This window comes from Lolium rigidum, unplaced genomic scaffold, assembly GCF_022539505.1.
Source record: "Lolium rigidum isolate FL_2022 unplaced genomic scaffold, APGP_CSIRO_Lrig_0.1 contig_66933_1, whole genome shotgun sequence".
NCBI classification, from domain to species: Eukaryota; Viridiplantae; Streptophyta; class Magnoliopsida; order Poales; family Poaceae; genus Lolium; species Lolium rigidum.
In genome coordinates, this window is record NW_025901312.1 from 38,072 (window position 1) to 63,569 (window position 25,498).

The following is a 25,498-nucleotide window of genomic DNA, read 5'->3' on the forward strand; positions in this document are numbered from 1 at the left end:
TGATTACCATTAATCACTGCCCCGTAACGCGTTGCGTTTTTTGTTTTGCGAGTAAATTTTGATTTGACCCGTATCCGTGGGGTCAGCTGAGCTTTCTTCTGTGGTGGGGCCAGCTGAGCTGAGCCCGTTACCCTAATCTGGTTGGCCCAACGGTCAGGAAACGTTTAGGCAGGAGACGACACCCGATCGTGGGCCCCACGAGGTCCGGTTGGGCGGCGGGGCCCAGCGGTACAGGTCGGACCTGGTCCCCACCACCACCGCCGGGGCCGGGTTGGGCGGTGGCCCCGGAACTGGACCCCACCACCAAGTGACACCGCTCGATAGGACCACCACCAAGTAACTTCCCACCCACCCCCCATCTCCCTCTCCCGCAACACGCGAAACAAAACACACCCGGCGCCCAGGAGACCTGCCCGCCTGTCCTCCTCCCTCCATGGAGTCTCATCAGGGCCAGGACAGCCCACCGGAGACGGAGCCGCCGCAGCCGCAGCAGCAGGACCACGCGCCGGGGGCCATGGCCATGGTGCCCATGCCCGTGCCCATGCGCGGCAGCGCCGGCGGCAGCGGCTACATGGTGGTCCCGAAGCCGGAGCCCGTGGAGCTCTACGGCGGCGGCGGGGGCGCGGGCGTGGCGCTGGCGCGCAAGGCGCCGCCGCGGAACCGCGACCGCCACACCAAGGTCGAGGGCCGCGGGCGCCGGATCCGGATGCCCGCCGCCTGCGCCGCCAGGATCTTCCAGCTCACCCGCGAGCTAGGGCACAAGTCCGACGGCGAGACCGTGCGCTGGCTGCTGCAGCAGTCTGAGCCCGCCATCGTCGCCGCCACGGGGACCGGCACCGTCCCCGCCATCGCCACCACCGTCGACGGCGTGCTGCGCATCCCCACCGAGTCCGCCGCGTCGGCGTCCTCATCCTCCTCCGCCGTCCTCGACGAGTCCTCCGCCAAGCGCCGACGCAAGCTCCAGCCCACGCGCGCCGCCGGTGGCGCCATGCTCCCGCTCGCCGCCGCCGCCCCCGGCGCCGCCTACTACTCCGTCGTCGCCGACCCGCTCCTGCAGGGCGCAGCCGGCGGCGCGGTATCCGTCGCCAGCGGCCTCGCGCCCGTCGCCGCGGCCCAGCAGGGCCTCGTCCCCGTCTTCGCCGTCCCGTCCGCCGCCGGCGCCGCCGGCAGCCACATGAGCACCGCCGTCTGGATGGTCCCGCAGCCGGCGGGCGCCGCCAACCAGCCCACCCAGTTCTGGGCCTTCCAGCCCGCGCCACAGCTCATCCAGACCATGCCGGCCGGGGCCGTGTACCCCACCGTCGCCGACTACAACCACCACCAGCAGCAGTCCGCCTCCACCGTGGTCCAGAACAGCAACTCGGACCACCAGCGCCACCACCACTTCAACAACAACAACCACAATCTCACCGGCGGCGCCGAGTCGCGCGACGAGCAGCAACGCCAGGGCGACCACCACCCGGAGGAGGATGATGCCGACGACGATGACGAGCCCGTCTCTGACTCCAGCCCTGAAGACTAACCAAGCACTCCAATAGTCGTCAATCCAATGAAAATGCTTAGCTTCTCGTCAGATTTTTATTTTGCCATTATGTATTCTTAGTCAGTGATGATGATATTTATCAGTGTTGCCCCCCTCTCGGACTCAGAGTGTTTTCTAGTAGAACCATAACCATTGTTGGTTGCACCTAATTCTTCTTGACCTTCAAATCAATAAGCATAGGCAACACGGGAGAAAATCTGAGCTTGTAAGATACTTGCAAAATTTTGGTTCATTGGCTCCTTAGCTAGAACAAATGTTGCTAGACTGAGCTCCAGGCGAGTGTCAGCTTGAAAATGTTGCTAGACTCTGTTAGCTGTTCTGTTTCAGGATAATGTTTCCAGACGAAATTGATCTTTAGCAGTAAAATGATTATATTTCTCTTTTTTGCCATGTCAAAGAAAACACATGCTCACATGCAGTGTACCTCTATTCTTTTTTCAGAGCTCACTAATTTAGTTCGATTTTCACACCAATAGCTGCTGCTTGATATGCTCGAATTTGTGAACAAGCTATGCAACTGACTTTGGATCTTTGTAGTATGGTCATAACATTACTGATAAGGATAGTCTTGGCCAGAGTAACTTCCAGTCATTTCTGCTTCTGTAATATTGGACAGTGCACAGTCAGGAATTTTCAGTGTCCTAGCAAATTCCTTCCACCTCTTTTTGTCTCATCTTGTTGCTACAGTCCGGCCTTTTTAATTATTTTCTATAAATCTGCTTATAGTTCAAGGTTTTCGTCTACCGTGCAAGCCAAAACAGTGGCCATGAATCTGGGGAAGTTCGTGTTGAAGTTCAACATGCACGCTGACTGAGATTATTTTCTTCTTGAGTAATGCTGCTAGGATCTGCACATAAAAAAAGAAGCTTGCTTGCTTGCTTGTCTTTGAATTCATTTTTATCATTTGCAAGGTTGAGCCCTGGGATTTGATGCCGGGCCTGAAAAGCCACCTAGAGAAGCTTTACGCCCAATTTTTCCGGATAACGCTTCCATCCTCAGTCTTACCGTGGCTGCTGTACCTTTTTTATATGTTAATCGTCTTATCATCATGGCTTGCTAAGCTGTCTGAGTACATCATAATCCTTGCTCTGTAAATAAACGGTGAAACTAAACACCATTACCCATTGCTTGTGGTAAGCTGTACATGCAAGAATTCAAGTATGCAAGAAAAATCATGTCTTGCCTTAGTCTTGGTTCCTTTGGTGTGCTGTTTCATAACCATAAACAGAGCACTAAAGTACTCCCTCCATTCCATAATTCTTGAACTAAAACCACGTCAAGAATTATGGAACAGATGGAGTATCAGCAAATAAAAATATCAGTACTTGTTTTTTTTGTTACCGGAGTACTTGTGATTTTTGTAAGGAAACCAGTGCCTTAACTGTTTACATACACACATTATACTTTGAGGATTTGCTAAACCTGTTAATCCAATGGTGCAGGATTTGTGCAAATGCCGGCTATCCACTTTGATTATTGTCATATCTTCATGTCCACTATGAACATAAGGCAGTTGGAGAAGACTGGTGTCATTGTGTCTACCTGGAAGGAAGGACTGGTCTCAGAAGGCAGTGCTGCATACAGTTGGTCTAGGTGATCGAAAGTTAACGTTTTGAATTGAATAATTCAATATCCTCACGCAGATGCTGCATTGTTTCTTAGCTTTGTAACTTTGGAATTGGCAATAGTACTTATGGAAACTGCAATGCCATAAATTTCTGAATCTCTTGCTTACACATAATTTAATAATCAGAGCAAGCTAATGCTAATCCATATAGTCTGATAATAGCTATTTTTTTCCTGGCATACATCCGTCTTCTTGTTGTTCTGGTACTGATCTCTTGGGAGTAATTTTGCTATCTGCATCTACAAAAGATGCAGATCATGAGATCTAAATTCTTCTAGAACTCTGCATCTCGATAGAATGGACTTACTGATGTCTGGATGAACCTGGTGGCCAACTTTCCAAACATGGAACTCCTTAAAAACTGTAGTTTTAGCATCAGCGTTCTACAACTGCACTTGCATATTTTGTTTATATCTGCTATGCTATTATTATTTTGCATTTCTATTTCCTTTCAAGTAACTATGGTTTTGTGGTGTTGGCAAGTTGAAATTTGCTGGAATCTTGCAGGTCTTCAGAAGCACAAAGTTTGGTCCAGAAGGCCATTTATAACATTGCTGCACATGGCCTGGAGGAATGTGCTTCTTGGTCCAGGAGGCTGTTCCAGACTTGTTAGCACTAGGGAATGATAGCTATCCTGATAATGGTTTTTCAGTTAAGGTGCCAGTTCTTCAGATAAGGTGTCACTGACGAGTGCGGACGTTTGGGTATGGGGCGAAACAGAGCCCGTTTTTTGAACAGTTCAAAAATGGCGTTTTGAAGTTTCAAAAAATACAGAGAAAAATCCAGGTGTAGAGAATATTGTACTCTACCGACGTGAAAAAACTCTCAACTTGAAATAAACAGTATTTTGGGCTGCTCAAAAAAGACAAAATCTGAGATCTAAAGTAGTCAACATTGCAAAATTTCGAACATCCAAATTCTGTCAGATTTTGTCCTTTTTGTTAAGCCTATAATATATGGTATTTGAGGTCCAGATTTCGTATGTTCATAGAGTACATCATTATCTGCATCTAGGGTTTTCTTTCAGAATTTTTAGAAACTTTGAAATGTTGTTTTCAAATTTTGGAAAAAAGGGCTCCATCCTTAAATTTAATTGCGGATGCATGAAAACAGGCTAGAAGCTGCTATGCAAAGGTTCACAGATCTATCTCTCTGTCCTACAAAAAGCACAACAGGATAATTATGTGTGTTTGCCGTCATATGAATTGGATGCAAGCACTATATCTAGTACTGACCCGACTGAATCTTGCTAGAGCAGATGCCCATTTATTTCTAGTTTGCCAACTTATTGACAACACAGGAAGATGTATTGCACAGGTTCCTCATCCTATATGCAGGTCATCCAACTGTGCTTGCAACACCCTAGAAGCTCTTCACCATTGTTTCTTCAACCTTCGCAAAGTGGACTATGTTGTTACCTCAAGACTTGATGTTGTCTTGACAAAGGAGGCCGGCGCAGCAGCTCCAGTTCACGGCGACGGCGCCTGGGAAGTGTTGTGTATGTATGGAATTTCCGGCAAAAGACAGCCGCGACACCGTCAGGCTGCCTCCACCGGCGGAGCTGTAACCAGAACTATGGACGGGCCAGGCAGTACAAAAGGCCTAATTTTGCTGGAAACGAGAGCCTTTTTGGGCCAGCCCAGCAAAAATAATGAAAAATGAACCAAATCTTGGGCGGGCCACGGCCCAGGTCAGCCCCAACATAGCTCCGCCCCTGGCTGCCTCGCTCTCACTCCTTGCATCGTGGGTGCATCATGCCGTGGTTCTACGAGGTGACCACATGCCCGATGTGTCGCCACGATATGGGCAAGTACCTCATTGCTGTCACCAACACACCAAAGGGGAAGGCTCCAGGTCTTGGACCTTGACTGTGCATTCGCGCGTTGCAAGGATTCAGAACATTTCCCATGTATGCATCTGATGCTGAAACGATCACTCTCCGGGAAGGCTGGAGAGATTTAGCCTTTGAATCGGGCTATCAGGTGCTGGGACTATGTCAGAGCTCAGTTGAGGCCTTGAGGGGCAGGTCAGGTCAGAGGTTATGGGAATGACGCGATAAGTTGAGGAGCTCAGGGGGTGTTTGGTGTGGCTTTTTTTGGCTTTTGGCTTTGGCAAAAGCCACCAAAAGCACCTAAATAGGTGCTTTTTTTGGCTTTTGGATTTTGGAAGCCAAAAGAATAGGATCTTTGTTTTTGGCTTCCAAAATCCAAAAGCCAAAAAAAGCACCTATTTAGGTGCTTTTGGTGGCTTTTGCCAAAGCCAAAAGCCAAAAAAAGCCACACCAAACACCCCCTCAGTTACGGCCAAGGTTTTAGTTGGGTTTCTCTATTTTTCAACCATAGATTGAGAAGCTAGTGTCTGTGCACATCTCTGTGCAAGACTTGCTCTTTTCCCTGACCAAAGGCTTTGGTGTGATGCTGCTCTGGTTCAGCTAGTTACATGTTTTCAGTCTGAATCATGGTCCACTTGTAACATATCTATCCAATAATAATATATTTACTGGAAATTTTCTGGAAATTCGAATCAACATGTCAGATTACATGTTTTGTTGTGATGCTGCTCTGGTTCAGCTAGTTACATGTTTCCTAGAAATTTCCTTTCTTTTTTTGTCTTTCAATAATAGGTTGCAGAATTGCAATGGTGCTATATCAATCCAGCGCCACTGGCACCATCTCCTTCCATACATCATACTAAGGGCATCTTCAACGGGCTGACGCATTTCGGACGTCGAAAATGTCAGGTTGTGTCCGTTTGCATCGGCCCGCGGACGCCATGCGACCCAAGGCGACCGTTTGCGTCGGGTACCTCCAGCGGTGCGGACGCATTTTTTTAGCTGAGACAGCGTCAAGGTCGTTAATGGCGGTTTACGTCCCGTCGAGGCCTGCCGCCGGCGATTAAATGTTCCCGCGCGACGACGGTCGTTCCGCGCGTGCCCAATATATTGGCAAGTTTCGCCGGCGTTTCGCGCGCGAGGGAAACGACCTGCGCGGCAACGCTCACCGGCGGGGGTGACGGGCACACCTTAAGCTAAACCCTAGCATCCATCCATGGCCGAGCACAACCTTAGCTGGGATCAGGTTGTTCAGATGTGCCGCCACGCCCACCCGGAGGAGGACGACGAGCTAGTCGCCGCCGCCGTTCAGGCCGATCAGCTGGACTTGGAGGCGGCGGAGGCGGAGGTTGCGGAGGCAGAGGCGGCAGAGCGCGCGCAAGGCGCCTCGTGGTGACCAGGGCGGAAATCGCCGACGCCAGGGCCGAGCTCGCCGATGCCAGGGTGGCGCTCGCAGAGGCGCGGGCGGCGATGGCGGCCCCTCCGACGGCCCCACCAGCGGACACCGTCATCCACGACATCGCCGACGACGATGCCGCCGTACCCGGCCGCTTCGAGTTTGCTGGCGACCAGTGGGTTCTTCTCTCGTCCTTCGAGACCCTGGCTGAGGATGCCCTGCACCGTCAGGCTTGGGCAGCGGAGGAGGAAGCCCACAACTATGCGGTCGCCATGGCTCTGGGGTACATGTGCTCCGACCTGGACTCGCTCCAGCGGAGGGACCCTTCTCCCGCGCGGGTCGAGCAGGAGAACCGGGAGCTGGTGGACGCCATCGCCGCCGGGGACGAAGCGGTGGCAGAGGCGGCTAGGGACAGGGCCCGCTTCAACGTCTATTTGGCGGGGTTGCAGGTGGCAGCCCAGGCGAATGAGGCAGCGGAGGCGGCAGTGGCCCAGGCGACGGCGGCCCTGGCAGCGGAGGCGGAGGCCAACTCTATGGCCAGGAGAGTCCTGTGGGACTCCTCCCTAGCCGAGGCCCTCGAACGCCGCAGACGGCAGGACAAGACATCCGATCGCCGCCGTGCACGACGCGCGAAGTGCGTGAAGTGCTCCCGCTTCGACGACGACGCTGGCCCCTCCACCGGCCAGTAGTACGCCGCGCGACTGCGAGTAACCCATGTCGTGGTAGGCCGCGCGACGGCGAGTAGGTACATCAGTTGTAGTTTTAGGTTAACTGACTAACCATCTCTGTAAAAATGGTCCTTTTGGCCAATCAATAGTAATGAAGAAATATCCTAGTCACTGACGATCCGGCCCGGATGCATGGGACGCGGACACTTTCCGCGACCGCGCAGCGTCCACGGAGACGCAAACCTGGCGCATATTTGGGCCAGGTTTGCATCGCCACGGACGGCCCAGTCACTATGCGTCGCCCTGCTGGAGGTGCTACCCGACGCATTTTTCGGCCCGGCGGATGCAACGACCGTTTGCGTCGCCCCGTTGGAGATGCCCTAATAACATAATGTACCAGAAAGGGGGTGGCAAATATTATGGCTCCTTTTAATTACAAACACAATTATTTAGAAGATTTGGTTATCTTGGTAACAAAATTTCATTTTCATTTTCAATTTCTCCATCCTTTTTTTTAATTCCCAATATTTGCAGAATTAAATAATATTTGTTCATTTGTCAATCTCATGTATTTGTTGAATATGGGATTTGGCAACCAAGTTAACCAAGGCGACAGGGTGCTAGCTGTTGTAAGCATCTGAGCTCAGACAAACTTATAGCCTGGGTTTAGACAAACAAGACTTCATCTTTGGCATGACCGAATCAACAGTCCAATAATAAATCTTATAATGTTGGCTGAAGACTCTGAGAACAAGTTGGATGTCATGGCATGGACCAAGAACAGGTGGCTTCATCTATGGAGTTTTACCTTAAACTTTGAATAGCTTGTTGCTGATCCCAGGAATATCTTGGGATTTTTGGGAAGCTACCATATTTTTTTTTTTTTGAGAACACAGTACAACGCAGACGCTCACAAACACGCACGTACAAACACCCCTATGAACGCACGCACAACCTACCCCTATGAGCACCTCCGAGAGACTGAGCCGGCATATCTTGAGGTTGACGAAGTCACCACTGGCGCCTCGCTTTTGACGGGCACGTCACCTACCACTGAAAGCATAGCGCCGGTTAAATCCTGGAATAAATCCAGGTAAATGCAAACACCCATGTCAAGTCTAGGACTTGAACCTGGGTGGACTGGTTCCACCACAAGGGACCTAACCACCAGAGCCTACCATATTGTTGATATATTGATCATATAATGGCTCTGCTATCGTAGCATGCATGATTTTCTTCTCCTGTCACAAGTCAAATTTTGTAACTTCCGATAAACTTATGTACAAATTGATCTTGGTACGATCAATTTGATATTGATCCAAAGGATAAAAGATTATACACGTGACTGTACTAAAAACCAATGAAAGATCATTTTCATTTCCTTTGAGTTTTGTGTGTTTGTTAACAACACGCACTGTTAAAAAATCATACAATTTAATGATTAATTGGCTGATTAATCGCTACTTGATGATCACCGATTAGCCGATAAACTCATTTATCACCCGATTAACTTATTTATCGCCCGATTAATCGGCCGATTTGCCTACTAATCACTAATCGCCGGCCAACCGAGTTAATACCGATAAGCGATTTCCTCAACATTGACAACACGCGAACGAATTTTACCGTATGTGCTCAAGTTTGTAGGGATTTAAATCTAGCACAAGACGGTTGATGACCCATAGAAATCCAAAGTTCATCGTCAAGTTCTAGGACTGGATGTGTGGCCTTTGTTCTGATGGTATGTAAAAAGTTGGGGAGAAGTGAAGAAAGAAGAGCAAGAAAGAATAAGGAAGAATCAACTCATGGGGCGGATAGTCCGGCCTGTTGTGGGCCACTATTGCGCGAATCGGATTCCTGCTGAAAAGTGGGGGCCGGAGGCCCAAAGATCCGGCCCCATACAGATGGTTGGAACACTCGTAGAAGGGGGCGGAAGTTCCTAATATCCGGTCCACGGAAGTTCCCTGCATCGGGGGTGGAGCGGATCATCTGGCCCTCACTCCTACTTCACCGAGCCCGGATAATCCATGTGGGGGGGGGGGGGGATATCCAGTCCCCCAACTGTAACGGCATATTCTTACCATACTGGCTATAAAAGGGGACGCCTTCTTCCTCCTCAGGTAAATCCGTTAGAAGAAGAAGAAGAACACACTCTCTTCAATTGTTGTTGAGCTTCAATTGCGTGAATCTCCTTCCCTAGCCAACCAAATCTCTCTAAACTTTGGGAATCGACGGAGGAGGACCCGATCTACCTATGTACCCATGAAAACTCGAAAACCCCAACCTTACCTTTGTGGATACGGAAACCCTAGATCTTCTTGGTGGGGATCCTTGTTGAAAGTTCATCTAGAGGCTAGATTTGGTTTGTACTAGCTCTAGATGTTGTTGGGGAGCCTGCAAGTTGTTTGTGCAGTCTTGCCCCAACGTTGTGTGAAGGTTAGCTGCCTCGATCGGCCTTACTTAGTGGAGAAGTGGACACACCTTTGTGGTGTGCTCACCGAGGAATAAGGTGTGACGCCTTTGTGGCGGTTGGCAACCTTCGGGGTGCCACACCTCCTCAACATAGACGTACTTTCATTGGGAATGAACTACGGAAAACATCTCACGCATCTTGTCTCCACCCGCTCCCCGGTTGTCTCACTTACTTTTACCTCTAAATAGTACTTCCCAACGCTAGATGTACTTTTTGTTTCAAATTTACACCACTAAATAGTACTTGTTCAACCGTCTATCTCATGTATTTGTTCAAATGGTTTCGGAAGATGTATCCAATTGCTTTGGCAACCAAATTACGAAGCCAACAGGGGTGTTGTTGTAAGCAGATGAGTTCAGACAAACATGTAGCCTGGGTTCAGACAAAAAAGACTTTAATAGTCATCTAGTCATCTTTGGTATGGCCTAAGAAGTAATCTAACACTAAATATTATAATGTAATCCAACACTGAATCTTATAATGTTGGATGAAGAATCTGAGAAGAAGTCCTAGCTAGTGGTTTGGATGTAATGGCATGGACAAAAAAAAGGTGGCTTCATCTATGGAGTTTTACTGTAAATCTTAATAGTTTGTTCCTGATCTCAGTAATATCTTGGGTTTTATCAGGAAGCTGCCATATTTTTTAGATAATGGAGGCTTTGTTTTATCGGTGCTGCTATGTATGTGAGATTATGATGAGGTCATGGATGACGTCTTTGTTCCAGACGCCGCGCTATAACATATGCTAGTGGTGTCCTTATAATGGTTTGCTACCGATATGATGTATGTATGATTTTCTTGTCCAGTCTCAAGTCAACATACTGTAACCCCTAAACTTATTTGGAGATTGGTCTTCATATATACCGATCAACTGGATGTCGACAAAGGGATAAAATATATAAGCATGACCGATGGTTAGGGAAAATCGAGACACATTATGATTGACCAGCCTATATATTATATAGAAGAAGTCCTGCCGCGCGCACCTGCTCGACACAAGTGGCTAGATATAACACGTACGTAGCTTATTTGGTTGATCAAGTATTTCAGAATAGATAGTACACCATGTTTTTGTTGTTTCTAGTGGCAAGAAAGTTGACCACAACCTACGATAACTTGAGATCAGTCAGCTCTAGCTTTCAAAATATTTACACATGAATCTGAGAGTTTTTGTAATTCCATGCAAAATTTACAGGTGCACGGCTCGTGAAAAGAAGATACCAGTATTAAGAGTCATTGTGACTATTTACCCACTGTTTGCACATCTGTGACATGTTTTTATCCCGGTTTAAAATGTCTGCAACATTTTACTCCTAGTTGTAACATAGTGTCATGCTTTATCCGATCTAATATTTTCCCCGATTTTTACCAGCCAGGAAAATACATGGTGTATATAATTTTGATACTTCAGAACTCACCTTCTCAAATTTTGTTTATAGCGAGAGCATACTTGTGAGTAGTAGAAAACAAATGTTCGCCTACGTATGTTAACCTCAAGAATAATTCGTTGATGGCCACCATAATCCTTATCAAAGCCTGTCTACGTGCTTTGTGACACAAGTTAAAAACAAAGCTTAGCTCCATGCAAATGACTCACTCTACAAGTCCACAAACAATTTTTGAATCTGTTACAGCTACCTCTATTTTCTAAGAAAAAATGATAGTATGTTTTAGCTAGATGAAAACTGTGAGCAGACATGCATGGTGTATATTCTACTTTGCTTCCCTGGGACATAAAACAAAAACAAGAGAAGGAAAAAACCAAACAAGCAACAAGACAAAGGCTTCCGTCTAAAAACAAGACAACGGCTAAAGCTGAGCAGATTACAATGGAACTCGAGGAATCCTCTGGCATGGCACCAAATGGCTCCCTCTCGTGGTTAACGAACGACGAGGAACAAGAGGACGCATCACAGGACAAAAGACGGCGCTATATAAGAACGAGAACGGCGATGCTGATGATGAGGTGTGAAGAGAGATCCCATCGACCAATGGCCATCTTCGGAGTTCCATTGTCGGTGCTGGTCGCCGTTGCGGCGGCCTGCGGGATGCTGCTCGGGCTGAGGGCCCGGAGGCCGACGGACGACAGGATGCGAGGCATCCCGGGGACGATGGGGTGGCCAGTGGTGGGCGAGACCTTCGCCTTCATCGCCGCCTTCTCCAGCCCCAACGGCATCCTCAGCTTCATGCGCGACCGCCAGAAACGGTAACACACCGCCATGATCGGTCCATCGAAGCTCCAAAGCCAAAGCATGCAATGGTGTACTTGATAAGAACGTGATGGTGTGATGACAGGTATGGGAAGGTGTTCAAGACGTACGTGCTGGGTCGGACGACGGTGTTCATGACTGGGAGGGAGGCGGCCAAGATCCTGCTGTCCGGCAAGGACGGCGTGGTGAGCCTCAACCTCTTCTACACCGGCAAGCAGGTGCTGGGGCCGACGAGCCTGCTCACCACCAACGGCGACGAGCACAAGCGGCTGCGCCGCCTCATCGCGGTGCCCCTCTCCGTGGACGCCCTGAAGAAGCACTTCGACTTCATCAACCACCTCGCTATCCAGACGCTCAGCTCCTGGGCCGGCCGCCGCGTCCTCGTCCTCAACGAGGCCTCCTCCGTACGTAATCGCACAAAGATCATATGTAGTATGTTGAATTGTTGATGGATTTTGGTGAATGTCGTGATGATTTTGTTTACGACTATGTGGTGGATCAGTTCACGTTGAAGGTGATCGCCAACATGCTGGTGAGCCTGGAGCCGGAGGGTAAGGAGCAGGAGGAGTTTCGGGCCAACTTCAAGGCCATCTCCTCCTCCTTCGCGTCGCTGCCGCTCAAGCTGCCCGGCACGGCGTTCCACAACGGCCTGAAGGGCAGGAACCGGATGTACGAGATGCTGGACGCGGTGATCGCGCGCCGGAGGCACGGCGGCGAGGTCCGGGAGGACTTCCTCCAGACGCTCCTGATGAAGCACGCCAGAGGCGAAGGTGAAGCTGCGACCAAGGAGGAGGAGGAGAAGCTGACAGATGCGCAGCTCAAGGACAACATCCTCACCCTGCTTGTCGCCGGCCACGACACCACCACCGCGGGCCTCACCTGGCTAGTCAAGTTCCTCGGTGAGAACCCTGCCGTCCTCCACAAACTCAGAGTAAGCCCACTACCTCAGGTTCCTTGCAGCTACAAATCAAAGCTGTTTTGAGTTCAAAGTGATTAGTTGTTGTTGTGTTGGCATGTAGGAGGAGCATTTGGCGATCAGGGAGGGGCTAAACGGCGAGGCTCATCTGAGATGGGCAGATGTGAACAACATGCCGTACACCACAAAGGTAAGATGTGAACAACATGTTGTGCTGGATGTATCAGGGGCATTCTCCTTCCTACGTTTTAAGTAGGATTGATCTGCAGATTATTAGTACAAAAAGTTGGCTAAATATGATGCGTGACATTTGCAGGTGATGAACGAGACGCTGAGGAGGGCGACCATCCTGCCATGGTACTCGAGGAAAGCCGCGCAGGACTTCACCATTGACGGTAAGTACGATCAGCACCAAGTTGCAAACTGATCCTTTTTCAGTACTACAACAGAGTAGTCTTAAAATAGAGCGATCATCGTACATTGCAGGGTACGAGGTGGCCAAGGGCGCTTCGGTGAACCTGGACGTGGTGTCCATCCACCACGATGCCACTGTTTTCTCCGACCCGGATAAGTTCGACCCGGATAGATTCGATGTAAGTCGTGCACCTCCCTCTTCTTCTTCAGGAGAGCTGCCATTTGTTACTGACAACTGATACGCGGAATACACACAGAGCACCATGAAGCCGTACAGCTTCCTGGGGTTCGGCAGCGGGCCACGTATGTGCCCCGGGATGAGCCTGGCCAAGCTCGAGATCCAGATCTTCGTCCACCATCTCGTCTGCACATACGAGTGAGTCGCCACCGGCGATCTCCAAAACCGCCGGGTCCAATGTCTGCTTCTGTGATCCGCTAATGGTAATTGTGTTTGTTTTTCTTGTTGGCAGCTGGAAGGCTTTGGAGAACGATGACTCGGTGCAGCCGACCCTGGTGCGCATGCCCAAGAACAAGTACCCTGTCCACGCCACCACAATCTGAACTCAAACACCAGCGACGGCACCATTAGGTTTTTGCTGCAGTGGGACATCCGCATTCTGCTCGCAGCTGCTCAGCTTGTGTAGATCCCACAGGCTGCGGAAACAGACTGTCAAGATAAGTACGTATATAGCCAGGTTGTTAGTATAGATTGGTTTGTTAGTAACCGTGTGATTCATCTGTAACAACTTGTACTTATCTGTACATCATCTTGTACTCCACGGCAAGCCTCAGGCTGCCTCCTATATAATGAGATCATCGGTGACCTTGTTTGGCACCGCAGCCTAAACCAATCTACTTTGTAAGTTCATATGGTATCAGAGCCTCATTGACCCATGTCTCTCGTTCCCCATGCCGGCTCTTCCTCCTCCTCTCAACTCGCCCCCATGCCGATCTCCTCCTCTGTCACCGTGCGCCTTGGCCACGGCAACTTCATGCTCTGGAAAGCTCAGCTTCTCACCCACCTCCGGAGCCACTCCCTGCTTGGTCACATCGACGGGTCGACCATTGTCCCTGTTGAGACCATCACCAAGACTATCGGTGATGGCGATGACCGCCGAACTGAGGAGGTCGTCAACCCCGACTACGCCACCTGGTATGTTCGGGACCAGACCGTGCTTTGCTGCATCCTCGCCACGGTAACTGAAGACATCCTGGCGCACATCATGTCCGCGCCCACCGCTCGCCAGGCCTGGAGCATCCTGGAGCGGATGTTCGCGTCAAGGACGCGTGCGCGCGCGATCCAAACGCGCGCCCAGCTCGCCGTCGCCAAGAAGAAGGGGACCCCTGCTGCGGACTACTTCCGCCACATGAAGACGCTGGCCGACACTCTTGCTGCTATCGGCCAGCCACTGCGCGAAGATGAGGTCATCGCGTACATCCTGGCGGGACTGGGCCCCGACTACGACTCGCTCGTCACCACCCTCACCATCAAGGCAGACGACCTGACCCTGGACGAGGTATATGCTCACCTTCTTGCTTATGAGCACAGGCATGATCTGCATGACTCCGACTACGGGCTTGGTGGCGGCGCGTCTGCTAACTTCACGCGCCGTGGCGGCGGTGGCCACGGCAATGGCGGCCATGGCGGCAATGGTGGCAACAGCAACTACTCTGGTGGTCAAGGCGGCCACAACACCAACTCTGGTGGCCGTGGCAATGGTGGCGGCTACCGCGGTCGTGGACAAGGCCGCGGAAATGGAGGTGGCCGTGGCCAGGAGCAAGGCCGCGGCACTGGAAGCGGCAGCAACAACTCCAACAACGACCAACGCCCTGTCTGTCAAATCTGCGGCAAGATAGGGCACGTCGCCATACGCTGCCGCCGCCGCTTCGACCACGCCTTCACTGGGGAGGAGCACTCTGCCAATGCTGCGACAACCTCCTACAACGCCGACCCAACCTGGTACATGGATACCGGGGCCACTGATCACATTACCAACGACCTCGATCGCCTCCACATCCGCGAGCGCTACCACGGCAATGAGCAAGTGCACGTCGGCAATGGCGCAGGTTTGCATATTTCCCATATTGGTCATAGTTCTATTAATACAAATGCCAAGCCTCTTCACCTACGCAATGTTCTCCATGTTCCACACATTACTAAAAACTTGCTTTCCGCTCATAAACTCACCAATGACAATGAAGTTTTTATTGAAATTCATCCACATCACTTTGTTGTCAAGGATCAGGTGTCGAGGGCAAGGCTCCTGCAAGGGAGGTGTGAAGGAGGTCTCTACCCCATCGAGTCATCGTCAATAAGCGTCCCTAAGTGTGCCATGCTCACCGCTAGAGCAAGCAAAGAGCAATGGCATCGACGCCTAGGTCATCCATCCCCTCAAGTGGTCAATTCAATCTTGAGCTTAAATAAACTTCCGTTTTGTAATTCTCAGCATGCACATATGTGCAATGCATGCCGTCAAGCTAAGAGCCATCAGCTCCCATTTTCTTTGTCTACTCATATCTCCACACAACCACTTGAACTTATTTATACCGATGTTTGGGGCCCTGCCATCACCTCTGTTGGTGGTTTTAAGTATTATGTGAGTTTTGTGGATGATTTTAGCAAGTTTACATGGATCTATCTCCTTCATGCAAAATCCGATGTCGAATCTGTCTTTTACAAATTTCAAAAACGTGTTGAATTACTTCTTGACAAGAAAATCAAATGCATCCAATCTGATTGGGGAGGCGAATATCGTCGCCTTCACAAATATTTTGACAACACCGGCATTGCTCACCACGTTTCTTGCCCTCACACCCACCAACAAAACGGCTCCATTGAACGGAAACACCGACACATTGTCGAAACAGGCCTCTCCCTCCTTGCTCAAGCTTCCATGCCTGTCACCTTTTGGGATGAGGCCTTCACCACTGCAACCTTCTTGATCAATCGCCTCCCTACTAGAGTCATTGACAATGCCACTCCCCTTGAGCGTCTTCTTGGAGACAAAGCCAAACCACACTACGGCATGCTTAAGGCCTTTGGTTGTGCGTGTTTCCCCCACCTTCGCCCCTACAATTCCAAGAAACTCATGTTTCGCTCCAAGGAATGTGTGTTCATCGGTTACAGTGACCATCACAAGGGATACAAGTGCCTTGACACCTCTACAGGCCGAGTTTATATCTCCCGGGACGTCGTCTTTGATGAAACACTTTTTCCGTTCTCTCGCAAATATGATGCTACCCTCCACCCACCCATCTACACCGAAACTCACCTAATGACTGATTCTGGCATTTGTACTAATGGTTCTAATGACCCTCAAGGGCCTATGCAATCTCGTGCTGTTTCTGTTGTTGCAGGTTCTCTGACAGCCACGCCCGGACGTGCGTCTGCTGCCCCTGACGTCGATCACGCGGGCGATCATGCAACGGGCCATGCAGCCTCGGGCCAGTCTTCTGAGCCGGGACATGCTCCCTCCTCCCCGGCCCATGCAAGCCCCGGCGTCTCCTCGGTTCAGCACTCGGACGGCAGCTCGTCCACCACGGCTTCGCCGTTGCCGTCCTCCGCCACTTCCTCGCCAGTGGCCACGCCGTCCTCTGCCGCGGCTGAACCTGCTCCTCGTCATCATATGGTCACTCGGAAACGTGACCACACCTGGAAAGCCCTTCAACGTACCGATGGTACTGTCACCTATGCGGCCGTGCGTACCGTGCCTGCCTCTTCTGGCAATACTGTCTCGGTTGTGACTTCAGCACCTGATGGTGATGATGTTCCTGTATCTGCTGCTGCTGCTCTGCATCATCCTCGCTGGAAAGCCGCCATGGATTCTGAGTTCTCTGCTCTCCAACAGAACAAGACCTGGCGCCTAGTTCCTTTTCGCCCTGGCCTCAATGTGATTGACAGTCGCCGGGTGTTCAAGATCAAACACCGGCCGGATGGTACGGTGGATCGCTATAAAGCTCGTCTCGTCGCCAAGGGCTTCAAGCAGCGGCACGGCATCGACTACGACGACACATACAGTCCTGTCATCAAGCCCACAACCATTCGTGTCATCCTCTCTCTCGCCGTGACGCAGGGGTGGCATATGCGGCAACTCGACGTCGACAATGCTTTTCTCCATGGTTTCCTCGATGAGGAGGTCTACATGTTGCAGCCACCTGGTTATGTTGATTCTCGGTATCCGCAGCATATATGCAAGCTGGAGAAGTCGCTCTATGGATTGAAGCAAGCACCAAGGGCCTGGTTTGCACGGTTGAGCAGTAAGCTACATACACTTGGTTTCACTGCCTCTAAGGCTGATGTTTCTCTCTTTGTCTACAAGGACCATTCAGCTGTATACATGCTAGTGTATGTGGACGACATTATTGTAGTCAGCTCAACTGCAAGTGCTGCCGATCATCTACTCAAGCAACTTCGGTGTGACTTCCCTGTCAAAGATCTTAGCCAGCTTGGCTATTTTCTCGGTATTGAAGTCAGGAATGTGGAAGATGGAATTCTTCTTTATCAGCAGAAGTATGTGACCGATCTGTTGAAGCGCACAAATATGCATCAGGCCAAGCCCGTCTGTACCCCTATGTCATCATCAGACAAACTGTCTCGCCATGAGGGTGAACCATTACTAGGTGCGGATGTTACTCAGTATCGCAGTGTCGTGGGAGCACTGCAATATCTCACACTCACTCGGCCAGACATTGCATACAGTGTTAATAAGGTGTGTCAATTCCTTCAGACTCCAACCGATATACACTGGGCTGCAGTAAAGAGGATCTTGCGATATCTGAAGCACACGTCCTCGCTTGGTCTCTTCATTCAGCGATCCTCATCGCTTCTCCTTAGTGGCTTCGCGGATGCCGACTGGGCTGGATGCCCAGACGATCGACGGTCTACTGGCGGGCATGCTGTATTTCTCGGAGGGAATTTGGTGGCTTGGAACTCCAGGAAACAGCCTACGGTCTCACGCTCGAGTACAGAAGCGGAGTACAAATCTGTTGCTAACGCCACTGCTGAAATCATGTGGATACAAGGGCTGCTGCAAGAACTGGGTGTTTTTCTGAGGAGAGCGCCATGTCTGTGGTGTGACAATTTGGGAGCTACTTATCTGTCAGCAAACCCAGTCTTTCATGCTCGAACAAAGCACATTGAGGTGGATTACCACTTTGTTCGCGAGCGTGTGGCACAAAAGGCGCTAGACATTCGGTTCATCTCTACCAGTGATCAGATAGCTGATGTTCTCACTAAACCCCTTGCAACACAGTTGTTTGTCAGGTTCAGACACAATCTTGGTATGGCTATGCCACGTCCAGATTGAGGGGGGCTGTCAAGATAAGTACGTATATAGCCAGGTTGTTAGTATAGATTGGTTTGTTAGTAACCGTGTGATTCATCTGTAACAACTTGTACTTATCTGTACATCATCTTGTACTCCACGGCAAGCCTCAGGCTGCCTCCTATATAATGAGATCATCGGTGACCTTGTTTGGCACCGCAGCCTAAACCAATCTACTCTGTAAGTTCATACAGACCGACACATACTCTGTTGATCCTGTCGTAGGCATAGATAGCCAGACAGTGATATTTTGATTTTGAAGTTATTTGTGTGGAGCAACTACATGCAAACTTTACCCAGCATGCCCAACAGAGTTCTCAGTAGCAATGAGAAAACACTTTTTTAGTACAAAAAACAACACACATAAAGATAAATATTATCGCATCAAAGAACCAGAGATTTCAGCTAAGTCACTGAGATTCGTAGGGACAAAGTATATGCTAACTTTGCATGTCAACCAGAGGTAGCAACAAACACTACATATGATGCACAGACAAGTGATGAGCATAGAAGATCCTATGTTACAACTCATGAAGTTGAACAAGAAAAATACTGAAAAAAATTCTGAAGACCAAACTTATACTATCTGACGGCCAGGCCACGGAACTTTTAGTCGTAATATACTAACAGAACTTCAACTCAGAGTGGTGCGCTGCCAAAGAAGAACATACTTGTAGCTTCACTCAGTTGCATCTCTCGCAAGGTAGGGCACAGTTCGACAGAACATGGAAACAGTGGTTCGGCCTCAAAGGAGCAGACGAAACAGTGACTAGGTAGCAAAGCTGACCAACATGAACAATGGAGAAGCATCAATTCTGAGGCTGCTGCAGAGGTCCTTCAATGCTATGTCACAGTAGCATACGATTGGAATCAACCAACATGCCCTTAGTTACTAGAGAAGAGTCCGTCCGACTAACAAGTCCAACTAACAACAGAAGAACTGAAACCAATCCAGAACAGAAGAAATAACCAAAAAGGGAGCCTGCCAAAACAAAAGATCATTTAAGATGATATGTAAACTCAATCTCGAAGAGGATTGAAGGAAATTACCAGTTTGTTTCCTTTTACAGATGATTCATCACTTGCTTCTTTTCTCATGGTGTTTTCAAGCAGATTTAGTTGGTCATTTCCTTCCCCAATACAATAGAAGCAACACAGTATGCCAGTCCACCCACGTATCCCACATAAAAAGACGATATGCCACATGACCAAGACCAACATGCTGGAGCATCAACACACGGCGCAACAAAAGCCACCTTTCAACCAAACATGTAGCAGGACCAAGTGCCAAGCACTATGACCAAGTCATAGGACTCACATTAAGTAGGAAACAATAATAAGCAGGTCAGCAATATGGTCTATAATAAAGGAGCTGCTTACTCACGGTACATCATAGTTCAAATACATGCTCACAAAGTTTCAAGCACAAGGAAACACACATCGTGGTAGTAGATAGGGTTTTCATACCTGGATGAAACACACTTCTCAAGATCTAGGCCATCAGTAGGGACCAGATCGGTCACGACGGTCACCACCACTTCCACCATCCCGGCTGCGACCAGAATATCGGTCACCACCACGGTCAGAGCGGTCACCACCACGGTCAGATCGATCACCCCCACGGTCAGACCGGTCACCGCCACGGTCAGATCCATGGCGACTACCACCACCATACCTATCATCTCTAGAGTCTCTGCCACCATATCTGTCACCTCTCCCACCACCATCCCCATCCGGGCACTCCCTAGCAAAGTGTCCAGGTTTGCCACACTTGAAGCAATCCCCACCACCACCTCCTCCACGCGGCGCACGACCACCACCATAGTCACGGCCACGATCACCACGAGATCCACGGTCGCGATCATCACGGTCACCATTACGGTCTCTACCAACGCCTTGAGGTTGAGCTTTGTCAACAGTGATGGCTCTCCCATCCAAGTCCAATCCATTCATGTCCTCAATAGCTGCTTCCATGTCTTTCTTCTCATCAAAAGTTACAAAAGCAAATCCACGTGACCGGCCAGAAAACTTGTCAAGAACGACCTGCACGTCATCAGAAAATAAACTTAGTAAAACAAAACAATATCCCACACTAAGTGTGTATATACCATAGTTGTGAAGGTGCAGAAGCTGTATTATTAAGTCAACCAAGGTGAATCTATCATCCTATTTGTTGAAAAACCTACAACACTGGTGGTGGGCATAGAACAGGGATGAAAGTGACAGAATAACTACTGCTGAAACAAAACAATGGCAAACATAGCAACTCCAACGATACTCCATCAAACACTCCGCATAGGTCAAATTGATTCAGATGTCTGATATTATTGGGTTGTCAAAAATGATCACAAGCTGGTGCAGCCACAGTAAGATATACACAGATGTATCCATGGTCACAGTTACGAAAGCAAATACAAGATTAACAGTAGCACACATGAACACCCCAAATCAATAAACAAACGGTTCTGTATGTCACCTTTGCCTCCGTGACATTGCCAAACTTTCTAAATGCATCCTTGAGGCTTTCATCAGTTGTCGACCATGACAGGTTCCCAATGAAGCAACGGTACTCATCCCCTTCCGCCATCTCTGCAAGGGCAGACAAACACATCCCGCATGTGGGCAAGAAAAGAACTGTTAGGGTGTGTCAAAATAGAGCAGTAGTGCAGTACATATTATTTGGTGGTAACTAGCTAATCTGTCCACTGTTCTTCCTAAAAAAAAATACTTCCAAGGCAGCACAACAGATAACATCTTATCCAGCAAAAGAAGAAGTTAGCCAGAGGATTGCATCTGAACTACCAAAAGAAGTTAACCATGCTAATTTGTTACTTCATTTATTTCAGACAGCAAGGAGCGTTTTCATCTTCCATAAAAGGAGCAGAGCAGCAGGACAGGGAAGCTAAACAGCCTGAACTGGACGGTACAAACAGCACAGAATGTAAACAAGCATCCACGACATGATGTAATCAGTTGCTACCTTACTAATTTGTATTAATTTAGAGCAAAATTAATGCAGTCTGTACACTCATGTTTCAACCTGTTTCTCAACTCAACAGCAAACTACTACTCTTTTCATCAGAAGGGAAAAAGAACAAAGCATAGCAGTTGACCAGTGGTTGAGTAGGCATATCGGGCATATATCATGTGAATCGTGTTTTGTGCAAATTTAACATGAGCTCAAGTTTCACTAGAGCCTCGATCCTGTGAATTAGCTACAAATTGAACATAAGCACAAGCTTCACTAGAGCCGAGGTCGAGACAATCTAGACTGTACAAATGGCAGACCCATCAGAAAAAAGAAAAGAAAAGGCTGTATGTAAAATCATCAGCAACACCGGATCTTCTTACATGAAATCGATCGATCAGAAGGAGAGCGGCAGGTGGAGGAAGCTGTACCTTGCGTTGAGGACGGAGACGACTTCCGGTGGAATATTCTTGGGCGGGTCTAGATCGGGGAAGGAGGGGAGGACCTCGTCGTGTTCGCTGGCGTCCGGTTTTTATATGTGGGAGTGGGGCAGAGGAACGCGATGCTGGTTCGATTCCGGGAGTGGAAATGTTGAACCCTAAAATTTCCGGCGGCGGCGCGAGATATTTTCCATTGTGGGAATCACAGGTGGGCCCGGAGGTAACTGTCGCGCTTGCTTGGGTGGCGGCCCAGCAGGCCGCCCGTTTTCGCAACCAGAAAACGGAAAATAACCTTGTAGCTCCCGAGCACACTACTTTTTTTTATGTGCTCTTTTTTTTTCAAAAATCCAATAACGTAATTCTTGATCTATAAAAGTTCTGAAAAGAAATAGACAACTATGCATTAATATTTCGTATGCATGTTCCAACTTCTTAAGAGGTTTATCTAAAAGATTCGCGATATAACTAGGAAGACCTTTCAAATACCACACATGAGTCATGGGACATGCGAGTTTGATGTATCCCATTTGATATCTTCGTATTCGAGAATCCACAAATTCTATTCCGCATTTTTGGCAAAATCTTTCGTCTTCGTTCTCAGCTCCGCTCGCTCGAGAATTGCCACAAGCGCAAATTCCGCTTTTTATGGGTCCAAAGATTCTTTCGCAAAACAATCCATCTTGGTATGCCACACGTTTTGTTCAAAATGACGTTGTATTATGGGCTACATAAATCAGACAAATTTTGGGTTAAAAGGTTTTGCAGAAACTTATATTTATTGTTGACACCGTTGACTCCTCCGCGAAGCGCCATGATAGGCTTCATGATGGATGAGCTAGCTCGGTTACACAGGGTGTTTTTGCAGCATGGTGCATATGCACCCTTTATTTGAAACATACTTTGAAGATATTTAAAAATATTAAATAAATATAAAAAAATTCACTTGTATATCTTGACATGTTACAAGCTCATAAAGTTGTTTCAACCAAAACTGACATGTTTTCTATCCTGTGTAAAATAAATAAATTTTGATGCTAAAATATTTCTCGAGACATTTTTTATTGTCATTTTTGCATAGGGCACAAAAATTTCGGTTTTATATGAAACTTTCTGTGCGCACATAGAATATTCTCTCTACATGCAAAAAAATCTTAATTTTTTTAACTTTTAAAAATATGTTTTATACATCCGGGTATACCGGGTGCATATGCACATGTGATCAGTTCATTGAAACTGGCTATGGTACAAACACGATTATTTTACCAAAACTATGCATATATATAAGATGGGGTTCACGCCTAGGTTCGATATCTAGCCTAGAGACCATGTTTAATGCAGTGAGTACAATGATCCAGAAATAGCTCCACATAGATCAACCGGCTCACTTCGTCCACATGGAGATACCTATTTCATCTACTTGTCCTCTCTTGACTTCATACTTGTCTTTATGTTTGATGCAATAAATACTAAAGATTACCGAGGATCTTGGCCAAGCTTTGCAAAAAAAATCACAAGACATTGCAAATGCCATTCGTGTAGTTTTCTCAACAAAGGCCCGCCTTGATGAGATGAGATCATATGATGGTTGGAAAGCCTTTTTGTTTCGAGGTGTTGAGTTTTGTGCAAACTATTCCATTGATATATTTCAGATTTGGAGAAAACTTATATTCTACACGGTGGTCGTGCTCCTCGCCAACCTGATTGTTTTACTAAGGAGCATTATTTTCGAGTGGAAGTATTCAGTGCAACAATTGATACTCATCTCCATGAACTAGAATTCTGGTTCAATGAGAAGGTGAAAGGACACAGATGATGCCTTGTGGTGATCCAGCATACCACTGCATGATGTAGTATGCAAGTCGTTACCATAACACCAGTGAAACATCATTCCACTAGTATTACATTCCTTGGAGTGGTACACTAGAAATATTGTGGGTCCAAGGCATGTCTATGGAATTATAACATGGACTCCTTACAAAAGATCATCACAGCCTCCTACTTTACAATGAGGTAAAATTGCAAATAAACTTCAGAAGAATAACTCGTAGGCTAGACCTATCTTAACTCTATCTATAGAAATACTTGGCTTTCTTAGGAACTATAGATGATCTCTAGCTACATAGGTTCTATGATTAGGAAATTGGTTTCCTTCTATTCCTAGTCTATATTTCCACAATGTGCTATGTAGTAGTTGACTTCGGTGGCTCCTTTGTCTAGTTCCTGCCCCTAGTAGTGGTTGGCTTCTTCGTCTACAACGTTAATGGTAGCTTCTCCTCATATGACTGCGGATCTAAGCTGGAGGTTCAAGAGGGAACGGGTGAGTACGAGCGTACTCAGCAAGTTCAATAAGAGAAATAGGTGTATCATGCACTAGCTACAACCATAGACTAGAAAGTCGTAGGCAAATGCAAGTTTTCGTAATAATTTCTTCAAAAGGTTTATCTTATTCTGAAAAGTTATGTCAGTCGGCCTTCATAGGGTGTTCAGATCTTCATGGAGCTCTTTTTCTGCAGCGTTCGCAGTTCCAAATCTGGAACAGGCAGTGACGAGCCACAATTCATTACATTCTGCAGAGGTGTGTTACTTTACCTATAAGAGAACTTATTTGTTGCCAACCGAGCACGGAAACCCGTCCACACTTCCTTGGTGTGGGGCCCAGTATAAGATCCAAGCAAATCATTGTCCTTCTCCGCGATCCCGCATACCCACCCTTTATAAGTCTGTCGTGCCCTTTATCTATAGGTAGATCTGCCAAGGCATATGTCCTCCCCTTTACCCTAATGGTAGACCGTTTGGACATCCGCATGCCCTGCCCTATACTCTATTGATAGTACGACCCATACCAACACTTACAATCCATTGTAGATCTCTAGCAAGTTTGCCCTCACCCTTTATCATATGGGTAGACCATTCTAGACCAATGTCTTACCCTTTACACTATAGATAGATCGATCTAGGCAACCCTAATTAGTGATCCATTGATATGCGAAAGGAAGAACATCCATCTGACTTTTCCGTCCCACTCCAGATCTTATGGTTAATACAGTTATTACGGTGCAAGAATCACTGGACGACATTTGTTGTTAATCCTAGATGAATATAAATACAGTTGCAATGGAACCTCAACCACACTCATACCATGGTTCCATTGCCCACTACATAACCATATTCATATTTGGAAAAGTTACTTTGTTTTTAAACGCAGAAGTGATATGAATACTACTGTGTAAGTAATTTGATATAAATAATCAAATGTCATGATCAAATGATGAACTTGCATGGCTGACTGCAAGATTATCCAGGCAACATCTTCGAGATGTGATAACTTCAAATTCTGAAATAGCATCATCGTCCGGTAAGGACAATGTTTAAAGTATTGGCAAATATGCTATAATGCATAAATATGAGATGCAATCGATCTATGTGTAGCTAACCTCGATGGTTTAGGATTGGTGAGTTGTACTGATTTCTTTAGGGTGTGCTGCACTTTTAGAGCGGTTTTACAAACAAGGTTCTTATTAGGGTTTGGTTACCTTGGTACTATATACAAGTGATGTAATGAAGTATAGCAATCATATTAACCTTGTGTGGATCATGGTTGACATAACTTACATGTGATGGATAGTTGTTGACTATAGGTCCTATTAGGCATGGTTGATGATTACTGGTTATTTACTTCAAAAGAATA

General features: G+C 47.9%; 3 protein-coding genes across 3 annotated transcripts; 2 read left to right on the forward strand and 1 right to left on the reverse strand.

The window, feature by feature from the left end:
* Nucleotides 1-559: 559 nt before the first annotated feature.
* On the forward strand, nucleotides 560-1,890 carry LOC124682065 (transcription factor PCF2-like). The gene has a single exon (XM_047216821.1). The coding sequence runs from the start codon at nucleotides 572-574 to the stop codon at nucleotides 1,520-1,522; it is 951 nt and encodes a 316-aa protein (XP_047072777.1). The 5' UTR covers nucleotides 560-571; the 3' UTR covers nucleotides 1,523-1,890.
* A 9,639-nt stretch (nucleotides 1,891-11,529) lies between these two features.
* Nucleotides 11,530-13,639, forward strand: LOC124682058 (abscisic acid 8'-hydroxylase 3-like). Its single transcript, XM_047216814.1, has 8 exons — nucleotides 11,530-11,744; nucleotides 11,834-12,152; nucleotides 12,251-12,679; nucleotides 12,768-12,854; nucleotides 12,981-13,059; nucleotides 13,151-13,257; nucleotides 13,336-13,454; nucleotides 13,549-13,639. The coding sequence occupies exons 1-8, from the start codon at nucleotides 11,530-11,532 to the stop codon at nucleotides 13,637-13,639; spliced, it is 1,446 nt and encodes a 481-aa protein (XP_047072770.1).
* A 6,060-nt stretch (nucleotides 13,640-19,699) lies between these two features.
* On the reverse strand, nucleotides 19,700-21,933 carry LOC124682064 (glycine-rich RNA-binding protein RZ1A-like). The gene is made up of 3 exons (XM_047216820.1): nucleotides 21,802-21,933; nucleotides 20,879-20,991; nucleotides 19,700-20,445 (listed from the first exon to the last, which is right to left on the reverse strand). The coding sequence occupies exons 2-3, from the start codon at nucleotides 20,987-20,989 to the stop codon at nucleotides 19,903-19,905; spliced, it is 654 nt and encodes a 217-aa protein (XP_047072776.1). The 5' UTR covers nucleotides 20,990-20,991; nucleotides 21,802-21,933; the 3' UTR covers nucleotides 19,700-19,902.
* Nucleotides 21,934-25,498: the final 3,565 nt, after the last annotated feature.

Excerpts from the sequence above, each read along its gene's own strand:
- LOC124682065 (XM_047216821.1), top strand. The coding sequence starts at position 572 with ATGGTGGTCCCGAAGCCGGAGCCCGTGGAGCTCTACGGCGGCGGCGGG.
- LOC124682058 (XM_047216814.1), top strand. The coding sequence starts at position 11,530 with ATGGCCATCTTCGGAGTTCCATTGTCGGTGCTGGTCGCCGTTGCGGCG. Across the intron at positions 11,745-11,833 it reads ATGCGCGACCGCCAGAAACG|GTATGGGAAGGTGTTCAAGA; the intron begins GTAACACACCGC and ends GTGTGATGACAG. Across the intron at positions 13,455-13,548 it reads CATCTCGTCTGCACATACGA|CTGGAAGGCTTTGGAGAACG; the intron begins GTGAGTCGCCAC and ends TCTTGTTGGCAG.
- LOC124682064 (XM_047216820.1), bottom strand. The coding sequence starts at position 20,989 with ATGGCGGAAGGGGATGAGTACCGTTGCTTCATTGGGAACCTGTCATGG. Across the intron at positions 20,446-20,878 it reads GCAATGTCACGGAGGCAAAG|GTCGTTCTTGACAAGTTTTC; the intron begins GTGACATACAGA and ends GATGACGTGCAG.